This window comes from Ursus maritimus, unplaced genomic scaffold (genome assembly GCF_017311325.1).
Source record: "Ursus maritimus isolate PB19 unplaced genomic scaffold, ASM1731132v1 scaffold_3, whole genome shotgun sequence".
NCBI classification, from domain to species: domain Eukaryota; kingdom Metazoa; phylum Chordata; class Mammalia; order Carnivora; family Ursidae; genus Ursus; species Ursus maritimus.
The window spans coordinates 7,983,616-8,001,973 of NW_024425563.1; the positions used below are offsets into that span (position 1 = coordinate 7,983,616).

General features: G+C 41.8%; 1 protein-coding gene across 1 annotated transcript in view; it reads right to left on the reverse strand.

The window, feature by feature from the left end:
• Positions 1-18,358, reverse strand: part of CNTNAP2 (contactin associated protein 2) — a 1,324,851-nt gene that overhangs the window by 394,785 nt on the left and 911,708 nt on the right. Inside the window, exon 14 of the mRNA XM_008697394.2 lies at positions 9,330-9,486. Coding sequence (XP_008695616.2) covers positions 9,330-9,486 — 157 coding nt within the window. The remainder of the gene's footprint in view (positions 1-9,329; positions 9,487-18,358) is intronic.

The following is an 18,358-nucleotide window of genomic DNA, read 5'->3' on the forward strand; positions in this document are numbered from 1 at the left end:
CCCTATTGGATCCTGAGGATGTTGTCAAATTCTAAGAATGTGAGTGCAGATGGTTGGAAAGAACATGGGCTTCTTTCACACACAAAAAAAGAGAAATAAGGTTTCATCTTGCTTAAGGCTTATTTATTTATTTTTTGTTACGTGCAGCTCAATTTAGCCAGCAATCAGTGGCTCTCAACCCTGACTATACACTTGAAATCTCGAGAGTCTGCAGAATCCAGGATGGTCTGATCCCCAGAGATTCTGATTTAATTACTCTGAGGCAGGGCCTGATGATCAGTCATTCTGAATGCTTCCTAGGTGATTCTCATTTCTATGAAGCCAGACAGTGATAATCAGTTACCAAGTTGTGTGTGTGTGTGTGGAGGGGGGCATCAAGCTCAGGAGTTATTTTGGAAGGTTGTCACAATAGAGTTCAGAGCTCAGGTTAAGATGTGAGCTGTGGTGGGAGAGAAGCTGTAGTGACAGAGGGCCAGGTATCTGTGAAAGGCCCAGGTGAGGCGGTTGGCACGGTAAGGAGAGTGTGACAGTGGGCTTCATGTGGAATGGGTTTGATCTTTCAGAGGGACACAGAGCACGCCAGCAGACAAATGGGCTGCGTCATGTGTGGCGCCCCCACCGTGCTTCAAAACTGCTGGCTCAGCACTTTGCTGTAAACTGCATGACATGGCTTTTGATTTGATCCTTTTTTTCATGACCGATTTTTAGGAAGAATGCAATTCCACCCCCCCACCCCGAACACATAACAGACCTCTCCCTCTTTTTAAAGCATGTTGAGGAGAGGGGGCTGGGAAATGAGCTGTGTTTTGTCAGAAAGCTCTCTTGCATCTTATCTTAGTTCTGTTTTTCTCAAGATGGCTAAATAATCTCCTGCATTGGAGTCCGTTTAGCATTCTGTCGGTGGGTTGTATGTATCTGGGGAGCCTGCGGCACGCTCCGAACATCTGACAGGCTCACACCTGATTAATCCCTCTTCCTTTCCTGTCATCAATATTATTTAGGGGCAGTGGTCAAACCATATTGACGCCCCGCTGACATCTTCTCTGGCTCCCAATTACCTTTCTGTCATGATACAATCCGTGAGGTGACAGGAGATTCTATGCTGTGCCAAGCAAGTTGGCACCAAAATATCCCCGAGACAGAATATAATGTATCATTTTTATGCTTCCTCGGGAAACGAGGAGAGACATCTCCCTACCCCCGTTCGCCAAGAGGTCTTTCAACTCGCACGGGTGCTTTGCCTCTTGAGCTCGCTAGCCCCCGCCTCCGGCAGCCTCGCCGATACTTCCCATGTCAGATCCCAGGGTGAATTCCTAATGCAAGAGCAGAAGCCCTTGTCTTAGCTTGGAGCCCTGACCCACATATGGAAAAGTAGTTACACTTCAAAACGAGCTTCGCTGCTAGACTTTCGAGGAATATCCTATTTAGATGCAACTTCACGGTGCAGGCAATTTGACCAGTAGACTTCACAGGGGAAGCAGAGGGACTGAAGTACAGGGGGCGGCGGGGCCTGCCTGGAATCATCTCTGGCACCACACTGACACGGAGACACATTGAAATCTGGGGCTAAGCTGGTTGAAAATAAATAGTTTCCTTTTTCTTTCTTTTTTCTTTTCTTTTTTTTTTTTAAGATTTTATTTATTTGTCAGAGAGAAAGAGAAAGAGCACAAGCAGGTGGGAGCAGCAGGCAGAGGGAGAAGCAGGCTCTCTGAGGAACAAGGAGCCCAATGCGGGACTTGATCCCAGGACCTTCAGATCAGGACCTGAGCTAAAGGCACTTAACTGACTGAGCCACCCAGCCGTCCCTCTTCTTTGTTTTTTTAAACAAAGCTTAACTTAATGAAGACGGCCTTCATTAGATTAAAAGGTCCACTCCATTTATGTCTCTAAAAAGGAAATGTGTCAGTAACTGTCCATTTTAATATTTCATTTTACACACACACGCTCATTTATTTGAATATTGGCTATTGTTTTGGTCAGTTTAGCAATCAGAAGNNNGTCACTTGTGACTGATACCCGCACTACTCATAGTATCACACCCTCTACTAGGCAAGATTCAGACCACTGAGTATTGAGATATGAAGGGATTGTTGTCCCAAGCAGGATCCCAGAAGGATTAAGAGCACCAGCATGAGTTTTACAGAATTCAGATCAATGTGATAAAACACAGTATTCTGCATGTGGTTCAAAGGCTAATGACCTGGATATTCTGTGTCACTGCGCTAAATGGGGGAGAGACATCCTCCCGTTTTCCCAGAAACTCATTCCAATATTGGGGCTAACAGAATCAAGAGTGGAGATGCTCTTGTTCTGTTGTTGAAACTTATTCTTCTATCTGCTTTCTTAGGAGAACAGTATTTGTTGTTAGGTAACAGGATGCCTCCGGGGGGCCTTACTTTTTCATTTTAGATTTTTTTTTTAAAGGATCTATCTATTGGGGCACCTGGGTAGCGCAGTCGTTAAGCGTCCGCCTTTGGCTCAGGGCGTGATCCTGGCGTTCCGGGATCGAGTCCCACATCGGGCTCCTCCGCTGGGAGCCTGCTTCTTCCTCTCCCACTCCCCTGCTGTGTTCCCTCTCTTGCTGGCTGTCCCTCTGTCAAATAAATAAATAAAATCTTAAAAAAAAAAAGATCTATTTATTTACTTCAGAGAGAAGGAGAGGGAGGGACAGAGAGAGAGGGAGAGAACACCAAGCAGACTCACCACCAAGCAAGGAGCCCGATGCGGAGCTTGATCTCACGACCCTGAGATCATGACCTGAGCCGAAATCAAGACTCAGATGCTTAACCAACTGAGATACCCAGGAGCCTGTCATTTTAGATTTTTAAGCTACTTCTAAAAATTTTAATTTCATGCATTAACTATGATCACGGCAAAACATTCAAAGGGCATGAAGACAAGACTTCCATAAGACCCCATATCCTTTGTCCACTGTGTTAACTATTATTAATGGTTTATTTTGTATGGTTTCCAGAACTCGTCTACACATGTATAAGGGTTAGGGCTGTATACGCATTTTTAAAAAAAAAGACTCATATCATACATATCATTCTTCTACTTTCTTTTTGCATTTTTACCTTGGTCATTTTTCTATGCAAGTGTTTGAGTGTCTACGCCCTTCCTTCCTTAAACAACCTGACGTCAGTATAATTATCTAAAACTCTATTAAAGGAAATTTCTGTTCGGGTTTCTTTTGTTTTGATTACTACAAAAAATGGAGTATACAGTACCTACACTCGTTTGTATTTGTTCAAGAAAGGCAATGCCATATAGTAACATGCTCAAAGAATACACGTTAAAGTTTTGACAGCACTTTCCATACTGACATTAAAAGGTGGCTTCCTTGCCATACTCTATACAGTGTGTATATTAAAAATTTGCTTTTTTTTACATGCCATGCTGTGTAATATCTAAACATGAGTTTGGAGTTTGCGTGCCCTGGGTTTGAATCTTAGTTCTACCACTTACTAACTGTGTGACCTTGGGGAAGAAATTTAACCTCCCTGGGGCAGATAAAATAGTACCTTAATTGTAGGGTCAATTTAATGTTTAAATGACATGATACATTTAAGCTCTTGAAACAATGTCTGATACACAATTAACATCCCTAAATATACACTATTATGATTTGAATAACATGGCAAACGAGAATACACATATAAATATTCCACTTTGAGTAAAAGTAAACATGTTTCATGGAGAAAATATTATTTAAAAAGATTAGATGAAACTGTTAAGAAACCATGAAAAAATATGTAATGACTACTTTTCAAAATATTCCAAGTACTTAACAGGTGTTTGGTAGTAAGCTCACTGAGTCAGACGTTTCTGGTTTTAAAACATTGAAGAGGTTCTCTGCTGCCTATAAAAAGTTGGTTGCGGATTATTTCTGGTCCAGGAAAGAAAGGCCTACAGACAAGCCAGTTCCATTCAGCGTCAATGGAATGGGGCATACAAGTAGGCATGTGCCTGGCCTTTCTGAGACTGAGGTGGGAACTTTCACTAATTGTAACACACAGACTGTGCTGATGGCTTTTCACCTGGCTTATTACCCCTTCTGTATGTGCTCATCTTGGCCAGCACCACATAATCACCTGGAAATTCTACCAAGTACAACGAGAGAAGGGCACTCAAGCAATGACTGGCACGCCTTCACTGGTAATTCCATTTTTGGAACTGCTAATTTCAGATGTGATGATTTAGCTCATTGAGTCAGGCTGCAAGAGACCAGGAATTACCCAGTGGTGGGCACTTAGCTGAGACCAAGGCTCACTTAATTAGGATTCTGGCACGGTAGGTGGGAATATTTACTATTGCTGCGAATAGTAAATCATAAATGTTAAATTACATTCAATCTCAGAAATAACTGTGCGAAACTTCTCACAGCAGAGGTAATCAGGCAATCATCGAGACGGTTATCGTTCTCACAGGCCGTTGTCGCTTTGCTCTGAGGCCTGCTCGCGCCCTGAGCTACAGTCTCATTTGTCCCAGCTCCATTTTTGTGTATTTTATTCCAGTCAATAAGAATAAATGCTTAATCTAAGTTTCAGAGTTGTTTTTCTTTTAAAGAACATACAACATGTGGTCTATTTGTTTAAACTTTAAGTTTAAAACTTAGATATGACTAGTTAAACATTAAATTCATAAATCATTAAAAAGATAAAAACAATGTCAATAGTCCTCCTTGATGGTGATGTTATAGAAAAACACTGGAAGCTTGGAAACCTGGGTCCAAGTCTTCTCTCTGCTTCTCATTTCTAATAGAATTTGTGGAAAGTAATTTACATTTTCCTGGGCCCCCATTTATGCAACTGTAATTTAATAAATTGTTAACGAGTTTTGCTAGGGTTCCATTCAACATTCAAATAGTAAAAATAATATGCCCGACTGTAATTTTAAACATTCATCTATGACTGCACTTTACCGAATCTTTGCATGAACTGGGAAGGGCTACCTGCCTATGTCTTGCTAATATGGGAAGTTAGAGAAGCCAGATGTGCTTACTTTGGTCACCCATGAAGGAAAGGGCATGGGAGAGCTTTGTCCCCATTTCAGCCTCAGTCCATTTTAATCAAATGAGTCCACAGTGTTGAGGTAAGATTATTGGAGAGAGTAACTTTCTTGGCTGGACACGGAGCCTGAAAGCATGAGCTTCCGTAGAACCTTTATTTGTATTTTCACACATCACAGCAAGTAAGGTTTCACATGTGTGAATTTCACTCGGATTTACGCATGAGGTTTTCCTTCTCCTGAATCTCTTAGCTCTCCTCTGTGGCAGGACAGAAAGATCTGGATCCTCATGACTTTGGGAGCATACATTCTGGACTGGGAAGCACTCCCCCTTCTAGTCAGGGACTTGTGTCCAAAGTCAGTCCAGGAGCCGTGGCTCCTCCCTGTTCTGGGTGAAAAGAGGACCCCCAGGGGCGCCTGGGTGGCTCAGTCGTTAAGCGTCTGCCTTTGGCTCAGGGCGTGATCCCAGTGTTCTGGGATCAAGCCCCACATCAGGCTCCTCCGCTGGAAGCCTGCTTCTTCCTCTCCCACTCCCCCTGCTTGTGTTCCCTCTCTCGCTGGCTGTCTCTATCTCTGTCAAATAAATAAATAAAATCTTAAAAAAAAAAAAAAAAGAAAAGAGGACCCCCAGACAATGCCTGTAAACAGCAGGTTCCTTCATGCAGCCTACCTGGTGCCCTAAGAGTCTGACTTGCTCCCACCAACAAGGTTGCTCTCATTTGTGCCCCATGGGAAGCCAGAGGCGCAAGGTGTTCCTTGGAACTAGACCCTTGCTGTGTTCAGCACAACAGCCTGGCTCCAGCCTCTCTCCCTGAGGGTGGATGGGGTTGGGGGACCTACACCTTCTCTTTTGCTGACATCTAATGTAAGCCTCTCCAATAAAGCCTATCCATAACCCTGCCACGTGGTGTTGTAGACCTCAGCTTGAGGTCCGCTGCTGGTCCCTCACTTCCCACAGTCTGTTTTCATTTCTAAAGATTCATTTGGAATCATGAAGACTTGCACTGAAAATTATGTAATTAAGAACTGCAGAGAGCTATGTATCCCTTACTATACAATTTATAGAATGTTTTCGTAATCTATATTCCATTTACTCTCACACAAGTGTGCCAATCAAGATTTATTTTTATTATACAGACAACAAATCTAAGTTTCAGAATGGTTAAAAGCCTCCTGGGAAGTGGAAAATCTAGGTCATTTTTAAAGCATCCACAGAGCAGGCCCTTTTCCAGGGCTGATGAATTCGAAGACCAGTAAGACATCACCGAAAGCTTTCTTTCTTGTGCTTAATGGGGAAGATAATCTTCATAGTTATTTATTGTAAACATATTCATTACACTTTTTAGTTTGCTCAAAATATAGTGCCTCTATTAGGGGACATTAGACAAACTTGACAGAAGCTGAGCAGTGAGGGTGAGCAGTGAGGGTGTCTTAGCCGCTACTGAGCCAGAAGGGGACTGCGCACCAGGTGTGTCGGGGTCCCTGAGAAACTGTGAACAGTTAGGAGGCAATCACGTCTTGCCAGAACAGCGTGTCTGTGAGCTCCACTGAATAGGTCTGTCTGCAATGAGTCTTCTCATCTGTGATCTGAATTCAGGGATGTTGGAAGTGATTTTGGATGCAAATACATTTCTCTGCAATCTCTGTTTCTTATCAGTAATCCCATTAATGGTGCCCCTCTGGATTTAGACATGATATTATGCTGGCACCTCCAACTTTATACCTTCAAAGCTGAACTCATCATCTACTTGCTCAGAGCTTTATTCCTTAGCCTGATGCATGGCTTCCTTTCCGCTCCATTTCCAGGTGCTCAAGGGGGAGCCTACCCAGACTCCCCCCCGCTCTTCTCACATAGGCCTAACTATCAAGTCCTGTAGATAGCACTTCCCAAACATCTCATACATTTTCCTCTTTCTTTATGGCTGTGCCTTCCTTCGCCTTAAGCCTTCGATGCCTTTCAAGGACTGTTGTGACATCTTCCTCCTCCCTGCTGCCTCCTCCATCACACCTACCTCCATGGGGCTCATGACTGATAAATCCGAACTCCCACCACCCTTGGAAAAGAACGGAAGCTCCAACATCGTACTGCCCACACACTGAGCATTACTGTGCTTCCTCTCTTCTCCGCAACGCGTTCCAAACCTACTGCACTGATGACTCCCCAGACTGCCTGAGCTGTATCATGCCTTTCCTCCAAGATGATCTTGCAAGGAAGAGTGTGCCCAGCAAGCTCTTTCTTCTCTTCCAAGCATCCTTTTTCTTGTCAGGACCTTACTAACCCTTCCCTCTACTCCCTCAGATTTAAATTTTTCTTTTTTTTTTTTTTTTAAAGGTTTTTATTAATTTGAGAGAGAGTGAGCGAGAGAGTGCACAAGCAGAGAGGGGAGAGGCAGAGGGAGAAGCAGACACCCCGCTGAGCAGGGAACCCTACGTAGGGCTCCATCGCAGGGCCCTGGGATCATGACCCGAGCCCAAGTCAGATGCTTAATCCATTGAGCCACCCAGGCATCCCTAGACTTAAATTTTCTTCCACTAGTTTTATTGTATCCTGCAATGACTTCATCAGAGCACTGACTGTACTATGCTATTTCTGTGCGTTTCATCCTTCAACTAGTTCTTGAGCTCTTTCAGGACAAAGTGCATGTCCTACTTACCACTGTAGCCCTAGCACTGACCACGATGTCTGACAAGAATGAATTTCACGTGGATGCGTGCACTAGATTTTCCCTTCCCTGCATACTCAACCGTCCTCTGGGGCAGGATGAACACTCTGCATTGCTAGACAATGAGCCATCTGGGACAGTGCTCCCATGTCTCCTACTTGGACAGAATGCATTCAAAGTCAGCTTCTCAAACAGACTGGGAGTCAATGTTGAAGAGACAAATCAATTTGAGTCTATGGAACTTGCTTAAGAACATACAGCTAGTAAAAAGTGACAATAAGAACATAAATCACGGCAAGGATTCTTGTTCTTGTCATTCACTGTTTTGTCCCTCGTACCTAGAAGAGTCATTGGCACATAAGAGTCAATCAATATCTGTTGAGTTAATGAGTGACTGAGTGAATGAATGAAAAGTTAACTTCAGAGCCCTGCCTTTGGCTTCCGCTCTCCTGACTGCCAATCTTGGTGGAGTGTGTGAATGAATATGTGTGTAGAGGCATCTTTTGAACAAATAAAATTAAAAACAGAATATCATGATTTTCTCTTTACAATAAACCACAATTAAAGAATAATGGTAGCTATTTCCGCACACACATACATACATGCACGATTCTAAAACACTGAGATATATAGGCTTGGTAATTCATTTCATTTACTAAAAGAAAAATGGCTTTTGGAAAATAGGTTGACACCCGACCTGGAAATCATATGACTTTACATTCAGAATTAGTTTTCAGTTAACTGGTAGAATGAACTTGTCAATTGTCCTTCTGAATAGTGTGAAACAGAAGCAGACTGAAGTAGACTGTGTGTGTCCTTGAGGAAATTCAGAGCCAGAGCCATGCTCTCTGCTGCTGACCAGAGGCAGGAGTGGAGCACATAGGGGCCCCTCTGTGTTCCTGACATTGTGAGAAGCAGGTGAACGATGTGTGCTTCTGGGGAGAGTCCTACTTAGGTTTATAGTCTTGCACCGAAACTTCTGGGGCCTCTCTTTTTCATGCTGAATGACAGCTGATTTTATCTTTATCTATTACTGACACAGACCCAGCCATTCACTGTGAAGCAGAACAAAAGCCAGCAGAGGGATGAAAGAAACCGAAATAGATCTTTCTTGAACTGATCTGTATCAGGTTATAAACAGTTCAGGGCATGAAGGAAAAGGAGATCTGCGAGCACTGTTGCTGAAGATAGAGCAAAGAACGACTTTTTCCTTTCCCTTCCCCTCCCCCCTCCTTTTTTCTTGTGCAGCTACTCAAAGCAAACATGGCAGGAAGTGGAAGCATTCACGGAAGGAGACTGTTCACCGTGGACGCTCCCACAGCCTGCACACGGGCTCCCTGCCCATGGCCATTCCCTCTATTGTTACAAAGCACATTTCATAGTGTAAATCACCTTTTGCTACATGGCTCATTATTCTTCTCTCTGAATAAAATAGGAACACATCAATTATGTGTCCGTTTATTTCTAAATGCACACCCTCGTAACACTGACCTCTCTCTGCCTTTACATTTTTCAGTGCGTTCCTGACATTTGTCAACTGGGTTAGCTCCCAAACACTGCTTACCCAATCTCTTATTATTTCAGCAATTTTCAAATGTTCTCTTCTACCGAATTAGTCTGACCTAAAGGCACACTGGGAGGGGAGCTTGTACTCACCACTGCTTGTAATCTGCGTCACAGTTACAGTAGTATTTGGGGTCCGTGCAGTTTCGCTCGATGCCGCAGGCACACTTCTGAATTCCCGGCCCGGAGCCACCCCAGTAGTAATGCTTCTCGTTGGCTTTGCCGACCCACCAGGTATAAGGGCTTCCATCTGTGAGAAAGGGGAAAGACACAGTGAGGTGGAGTAGGCTTGACCATGTTGACATCATCTGTACACGCCCATCCCCAGAGGAAGCATCACACACTGGTAGGCTGAACATCACTTTACCCTCTTACAAGTAATGTATTTCAATCACAGGAATATTTAATAAAAAATACAACAGGGAACGGTAAGCCTAAGTTTTCCCACCAGGATAGGCACCTCTTTCCCTGGAAGAAGCTTGTACATTCAAGCTTCAGTAACTTAGGTGTCTACTCAGTAGACGGGCTGGCCAGATGGGGACATCCACGATGAAGGCATACAGACGGTGCACTGATTCTGTGAATTACAACTGAGTTCATGACTAGCTGTGATTTTCTGAGAAGTGACAGTCAGGGGGGATCACAGACTATCAGAGCCAAATGACCCTCATTGTGTCTCAGTCTCATCTTCTTATTTTACAGGTAAGGAAACCGAGGTTTAGAAAGCTGAAGAGATTCTCTCAATCACACTGCAGATTTTCTCCCAAACCAGAAGTTTGACACTGTATCTCCTAAGACATTGTACAATGCTCTGATACAATATACTTGCCTCTATCATTTGGCCTAATATTCACTCATGTATTCACTCATTCATCCGATCATCAAACATCACTTGAGTTTCCACTGAGTGTCAAACATGGTAAGAAAGTCAGCAGAATTGATGGAGGAAAATGATATGGATTGAGGGTCATAAGATTTGCGACACACACAGGGGCCTGAGCGAGGGAAAGGAGGTCATGAAGGAAGGTTTCCTAGAAGAGGTAACATAGTTGACCTATGTGTTGAAGGCTGAATGGGCATTACCCAGGTGAATAAAGATGTAAGAGAGGTAAAGGCTTGTAGGCAGAGGCAGCAGAATGTAAAAATCAGAGAGAGAAAGTTCTATATGGAAAACACATGTAGGAGTGTATAGGTGGAATATGGTAAAATAGGGCTGAAGAGGCATGGCAGTAGATGAGGGAATCACCTCACAAGATCTTTGTCCAAATAAGAAATTACTTTGCACTGGTTTATTCTTGCTTTTCAGTGTTTATTTCCTCCCAACACAAAGAGATTTAACTTCATCCTGCAAGTAATGTGAACCAATTAAAGGATTTTATGCAGGGAATTATCAAATTTATATTTTAAAGATCTACACAGTAAGAAGAAAAACAGATTTCTGGGGGATGAAGTCAGGGAGGCCAGATGTGATGCTCCTATGTTAACACAGAAAGAAATAATAAAATAGAGTGGAAATGGAGAGGAAGATAAATTAGAAAGAGATTAGTAAGGTATAACTGGTGTGGGATTGTTAGGACTAGGGTGGGAGGGATGGTAAGGAAGAAGGTGTTGTGGAGTAATCCCCCCGGCTTCTGGCTTGGGTGATGTGTTTTGCCAAGGCAGATAACAGGGTAGGTAGGAAGATAAGAAGTTTAGGGAAGGATGATGAATTTGATACATAAAATAGGCAATTGGTTGTAGAAGTCTGGATCTTAGGACCATTCTTCGGGCTGATAATCCCATTTTAGGAACCATGAGGGTAAATGAGAAAATACTGGTAGCAGGAGAGATGCCATTGAGATCTTTTGGATTACAGGAGCATTTGGAGAAGAAAAAGAGAGGCAGATGGCCATCATGAAGGCCAGGAGAGAGAGTAGTCAGAGAGGGTAGAGGGAAAATAAGCAAAGAACTTCCAAAAGACACTGTGTTCAGAATTTCCAGATTTCACAGCAAAGTGCATGGAGATGAGAATCTTAACTTTTTCTTTCAGTTTGACAGCTTGAAGGTCACAGGAGACTTTGTTGAAAGGAGTTCCAGGTGAATGATGGCAAGATGAAGCTAGGCAGCAGCAGGCAGGGGTGGGAATGGAAGGGGAGGAGGGGAGGTCCTAGGAACAGCTTCTCTTACAGGAAGCTGGGAGGGAATGAAATCTATTGGGGGTGGTTCCAGCCAGGAAGCCAAGAAGGCCGGTTAATTAAAATCTTCAGGTATATGGCTAGAATTCCATTATAAGAACTCAACGCCCTTTTGGGATGCTAGGTAGACACTTGTCCCAGTGTCTGTGCAAGTGATCAGAAATAAAAACGAGGCAAGAGCCATACTGGAATTTCATGAGGACTGCTGCAGTACTGTCGTAGATACACAATAGTTTTTTTTTTAAAAGGTAGACTGTTTATTTTTATTATTGAAGTATAGTTGACATACGATGTTATATTAGTTTCAGGGGTACAACATAGCAGTTTGACAATTCTGTGCATTACTCAATGCTCATCATAGTAAGTGCAGGCCCCATCTGTCACCATACAACGCTACTACAATATTATTAACTGCATTCCCTCTACTGTACTTTTCAACTTCGTGACTTATTTATTTTACAACTGGAAGTTTGTACCTCTCAATCCCCTTCACCTGTTTCACCCATCTCCCACCCCCTTCCCTTCTGGCAACCACCAGCCTGTTCTTTGTATTTATGACTCTGGATTTTTGTTTGTTCATTTGTTTTGTTTTTTAGATTCCACACATAGGTGAAATCGTATGGTATTTGTCTTCCTCTGACTTATTTCATTTAGCATAAGACCCTTTAGGTCAATCCATGTTGATGTAAATGACAAGATCTCATTACTTTTTTACGGCTGAGTGATATACTATTACACACATCCCCTCCCCCCCCCACACACCATCTTCTTTATCCATTCATCAGTCAGTGGACACGTGGGTTGCTTCCATATCTTAGTTATTATAAATAATGCTGCAATAAACATAGGGGTGCATATATCTTTTCAAGTTAGTGTTTTTGTTTTATTTGTATAAATACTCTGTAGTGGAATTACTGGATCATTTGGTAGTTCTATTTTTAATTTTTAAAGGAACATCCATACTGTTTTCCACAGTGGTTACACTAATTTACATTCCCACCAATAGTACATGAGGGTTTCCTTTTCTTTACATCTTTGCCAACTCTTGTTATTTTTGTCTTTTAGGTAATAGCTATTTGACTGGCATGAGGTGATATCTCCTTGAGGTTTTGATTTGCATTTCCTTGATGATGAGTGATGGTGAGTTTCTTCTCTTGTGTTTGTTGGCCATCTGGATGTATTCTTCAGAAAAATGTCTTATTCACATCCTCTGCCCATTTCTAATCAGATTATTTGGGGGTTTTTGGGTGTTCAGTTGTATAAATTCTTTATATATTTTGGATATTAACCCCTTTTTGGATATATCATTTGCAAAAATCTTCTCCCAGTCAGTAGATTGCCCTTCCGTTTTGTTGATGGTTTCCTTTGCTGTGCAAAAGCTTTTTGTTTTGGTGTAGTCTCCATAGTTTATTTTTGCTTTTATTTCCCTTGCCTGAAGAGACATATCCATAAATGTGTCACTATGGCTGACGTCCAACAGATTACTGGCTATGTTTTCTATTAGTAGTTTTAAGGGTTTATGTCTTACCTTTAGGTCTTTAATCCATTTTGAGTTTATTTTTATGTACGGTGTAAGACAGTAATCCAGTTTCATTCTTTTGCATGTAGCTGTCCAGTTTTCCAACTTTTGTTGAAGAGACTGTCTTTTCCCCATTGTATATTCTTGCCTTCTTTGTGGTAGATTAATTGACCATATAAGAGTGGGTTTATTTCTGGGCTCTCTATCCTGTTCTATTGATATACATGTCGTGTGTGTGTGTGTGTGTGTGTGTGTGTGTGTGTACGTATGCACGTGCGCGCATGCCAGAATTACACTGTCTTGATTACTACAGCTTTGTAATGTATCTTAAAATTTGGGATTGTGATACCTTCAGTTTCGTTCTTCTTTCTCAAGATTGCTTTGGCTATTTGGGGTATTTTGTAGTTTCATGCAAATTTTAGGATTATTTGTTTTAGTTGTGTGAAAAATGCTACTGGTTTTTTGATAGGGATTTCATTGAATCTATAGATTGCTTTGGGTAGTACAACATTAATTCTTCTAATCCATGAGCATGGTATCTCTTTCCATTTGTTTGAGTTGTCTTCAATTTCTTATAGTTTTCAGAATATAAGTCTTTCACCTCCTTGGTTAGTTTTATTGCTAGAAATTTATTATACATTTTGGTGCAATTGTAAATGGGATTGTTTTTAGGGTGGGCAATTTAAAGTCATGAAACTCTCCTGGGAGGTTCAGGCTTGATGTAATAAATGAGCAAACACTCTGAACTTGGAAAAGAGTTAGACAGCCTCCTACTTCATATGCATTTCTAGATTTTCCGGTTGTGTTGACTGAATTTGGAAAAGTTATTAATTTTTTCCCTTTGCAAGATCATTTATAGCACAAGAATTTTAAAAAATATATTTGACTCAATCTGGTAAATGGCAGAAAGGGAGATTTCAGGATCCTGTTCTGAAGGGAGGAAGAGGTCAGCTCTTTGAGATAAGGGTCCACTCTGAAACTCTACCTTTTGCTTATCTGGGCCATGTCCCAAATAAAGAGAGCTGTGTTTGCTTTCTACATTCAAGGTGTTTTTGTTTGTTTGCTTGTTTGCTTGCTTCTCCCTTCTCTTTCCATCAGGGTAAAGAGTAAAGTATCCAAACTGAGATGCTTCCTACTGTTGGAATAACCAATAATAAACTGTTCTCTTTCGATACGGTCAAGAGTTTCAAAAAACGAGGCTTGAAAAATTCCATTTATGGAAACTATAAAATCTGAACCAGGCCATCTGGCCAGTAATCTGAATAAGGTCTCTGTTGATTCCATCTCTAGGCCATGTAGCAAGAAGAGGGCAAAGGTGGACAGTACCATGCTGACCTTGCAAATGCCCCTGGGGCCTTTCAAACCACAACTTGACCCCCAAAATGTAGAAATATGACCTAGACTGGTTATCACATCTATTTATCACACTGCATATCTTCAAGGTGACCTAATGCTAAGTTCTTTCCCTCAAAGGAAATTTTGGTTACTATCATTGTTTTGGAAACTAGGAGATACCAACAATATGGTAGAGAGGACGAAACACGCCAGACATCTGTAGAACTGGGGTTGATGGATGGTCTAGCAGGAAACTCCCTTGTCCTACTTGTCATTCAAACAGCCCCTGGAAGAGTACATATCTAAAACCTCAGCTCGATTTCAAATTATTTCTTCAGCAACCGATAGAAACAACCAAACATGGTTATATTTTCATTATAGACAGTGACAGTAAATTGCATAAATGAGAGAAGTTGAATGTGGTTCAGTATTCTTTATAAAAATCAGAACAACGTCAGTAAAAGGAGCAAGGTAATTATCAGCCTCTCCTTTAGCATGAGACTCTGAGAAATGTGTGGCAGGGGAAATGGATGAGAGAGCCCACTGATTTCTAACAGCACCTGGAGGGAGTATGGAGAAGCCTCCAGAGAGGAAGTTTTTTTGTCATCTTGTTTGGGCAGTGGGTGTTCCAGCAGGAAGGCTAAGCTGTGTGTGGGATCTAGGCTCTGAGCTAATCTTACTTGGCAGGACCCTCAGTTCCTGCAGGGACGGACTCTTATTAGATACCAGGGTGGGACCCAGCGTGATGATCTGCACTGACATTTCCTCTTTTCAGTCCAAGGAGGCAACATGCTATCGAGCAGGTAAGAGTGGCCCAATTTCCCAGTTCTTCCCCCATCCCTCACCTTTGACTCAAATCATGTATAACCTTATATGGCTACTGTTCCCAGGGAAGGTGACGCCAGATCGAAGCTATTTTGTTCTCCTTCCAAGGAAAATAAGTTAAGCACAGTACAAAATGTTTAACTTAGCTGTTTCTCCATCTGCCATGAACAGAAGAATGCCAGTAAGAAACACATGTACCAGGGAGAAAGCAAATCGTACCCTTTGTTATTAGCATTGGCACATTTTGGTTAAATCAAATCACTGTAACTAAAATAAAGCATTAATTTGGCATATATTTTATATTCAGCAAGAAAATGGTTCAATTTGCATTGAACAAAGAATTGCCTTATTCCGGCGCTATGCTAATGAAGTGCTACACTTTGCTTTACAAATCATTATTTACCTGTTAATTGGCTCTGGGGAAAAGCAGTTAAAGGAGATAAAAATGGAAAGACTTTCAAAAGACAAGAATAAGAAGTGGTTAGAAGAGAAATAATTTAATTATCCAGGGCCACGGGTTTAAGAACTTCCGTAACCTCAAAATACAAAGATTTCTGTTAACTACATTCAGTAGGCGTAACCACTGGGACAAGATTAGTACTGATAAACCATATTCAAAGTTGACTAGAAGCTAAATTATCAAAGTAAGGCACATTGTGTTAAAACAACCAGATTATAGATTGAATTAAATATAATCACGACACTGTGCTCAAGATCAAGCTTCATCATGCTGAAGGGTTCACTATTGTTTGCATGACTAACGGGCGAAGGAGGAAGGGAAAGAGGCTACTTGCTTCTCTGGACTTGAAGAAACCAAGAGATCCCTGCTACTTTCCCCACTAACAAGTTGAGAGAGACCTAAGGTCAGGTGTGTGGGGACCTCTTGATGAAAACGTGGTACATCTGTGTGATTTTCAAGATGGGTTCTTCAAAACTTCTGGGCTACACAAAGTACCTTGACAGTCTGCCCAAATACATGTTATCGCGGCACGTTCTAAGAGAAGACCCCGTATGGTCACTGGGACATTTAATTAGTTCCACATCATCCACTTCTAGAGGATATTAAAAACAATACCACAGGGCTTTATAGTCTCCAAAGTGAAAAAATAAAAGCATATTTTCAGCTTGATGAAACCTAGTTTTATTTTATCTACTACTATCTATATATCTACAAATTCTGTTAGCGAATCACAGGGGGCTCTCTAGCAGCGCAAACAGAGCAGGTACGAACTGCAGCAGAAACCTGCCTTTCAGAGCTCTGCGCAGTGCTCCCTGAAACAGCTCCTTCCCGTTGCCGGTCCTCCCACGTCTAGCAGCATCCTGGCTGCCTGAAGCCCCCTAAGGCGCCCGATGGATCTGCTTTCTAAAGAAGTAACTCCTGCTCTGAAAAATCTCCCATTTTCTCTTCCATCCTGTCTCCACCAAAGCACCACCGAATCTTTTTCCCTCCACGACACCAATTTCAGCTGACCACTCTGATCTGATGACAGTACTCCATGCCGAGGCACAAATAGTGAGGATATGAGACATTTTTAATTGGTGTAATTCTAGATGCTAGGTACAAAGCACTCACTACCTGTGAAAATCTTCCTTGCCATGCAATTAACCTAGAGAAGAAGGAAGGTAAAAAAATAAAATAAGTGCTGGGCTGGGCTGGAGCAAAAAGGAAAACTGGAGGTGCTGTAGCTACTTAGAGCCCTCTAGAGAATTTGATAGCACTAATTTGGAAGATCGAGCAGGCCAGATTCCCCTCTTCCTTCGGTATGAGATGTGCACGATCCCAGCTAATGCTGGGGCTGGCAGCTGCCCTTGCCCCCGGGCACAGGTCGCCAGTCCTAGAGTTTCTCTGGCTTAAATACAGGCAGCCTCTCTTCTTCAACATGTAGACTTTGTCCCCATGCCATCACTTCTAAGACCTGGACCACAGAAGTCTCAGGATTCTTCTAGAAAGATGAGGGCTGGGAGGTGAAGTTGTGGAGTGACTGCTTCTGTATTTTTTCCCTCTGGCCAGACATCAGTATAGAGAAGGGTTTCCAAATTACCTAAGAGAAGTTCTACCCGAGGTTCTTATCAACACTCTGGATTCCCTGGCCTACAAAAAAAGATGTATAGGATAAGAATCTCAGAGGGAGATCTGGGGACTCAGTCACTAATGCCCCGATGATCCTTATCATTAGATAGGTCTGCCATATACTGACCTGAGGCAATGACAGTGTAGGTTTAGTTCACAGAATACTGAGAGGCCAGGGCCCAGGTCCCCCCGGAATACTCATCTAGGACTTCGCTTCCCAGGTAAGATATGAAAAGGTGATAGTGGTGTTTACTGCAGTAACACCTCCATTTAAAATTCCCAGTTACTTTTTTTTTTTCCAGAATAGTCATTGTAATCTTTTTTCCCCCCCAATTTCGTAACTGTAGTTCTGAGTCCAAATGCCTGTATTCTACTATTTAGATTAAGAACTTTAAAAATAAAACGAAGCATCCTGTATCTTGGCATGCCACAAATACAAAGGCCTATCATTTCAAGCTGTCTACACATTTTGTGAAATCAGCTTATTAAACTGGATAACAATATTCTCTTTTGTTTTCCAGCCATCTGATTCTATGTTAATAGGAAAACCAAACAAAGAATGAATCCAAAAAAGTCCCATGGGGTTCATACCACTGACAGTGTTGTGAAGTTGGGAAACTCATAATTTTGAAGTTATAATATAAACACTCAATATGGTAGTTAAAGGTGAGCGTTTATCTATCTGTGATTGAATGTCACTAAACTCATTTGATTAGGGATGAATAGAAATGAATGCAGTTGATTAGCCTCCTGGTGCATCTTTCAGGATTATGTTGGATTCTACTATATTTTATTAATTTGAATCGGGACCAAATTTAGAAGTGGAGAATTGAAGTTCAGATCAAAATGGACCTGAACTGAAATGTTAGTTAATTAAAAATTAATTTTACTGCATAATATTTAAATTTATTTTATTGAACCGAACTTAATAGATTTCAATCAAGGACTGATTCCACTGAGCAGAATTTGATTGAACTGAATCAAATCACTTTGAATCCTATTGAAATGAATTAGATTTTATTAATTTGAATGGAATTGAAGTGACAGATCAGATGGGAGTTCATTATTCTGAGCGGTATTAAAGAGAACAGGAGAGGTCAACGCACTCTGTGTTAATGTGGCCTCAGTTTCCATAGAGGTCATGGTGTTTGCAGCCCCCTTAGTTACTCTGGCTAATTCCTTTGTACCATGGTCCCAG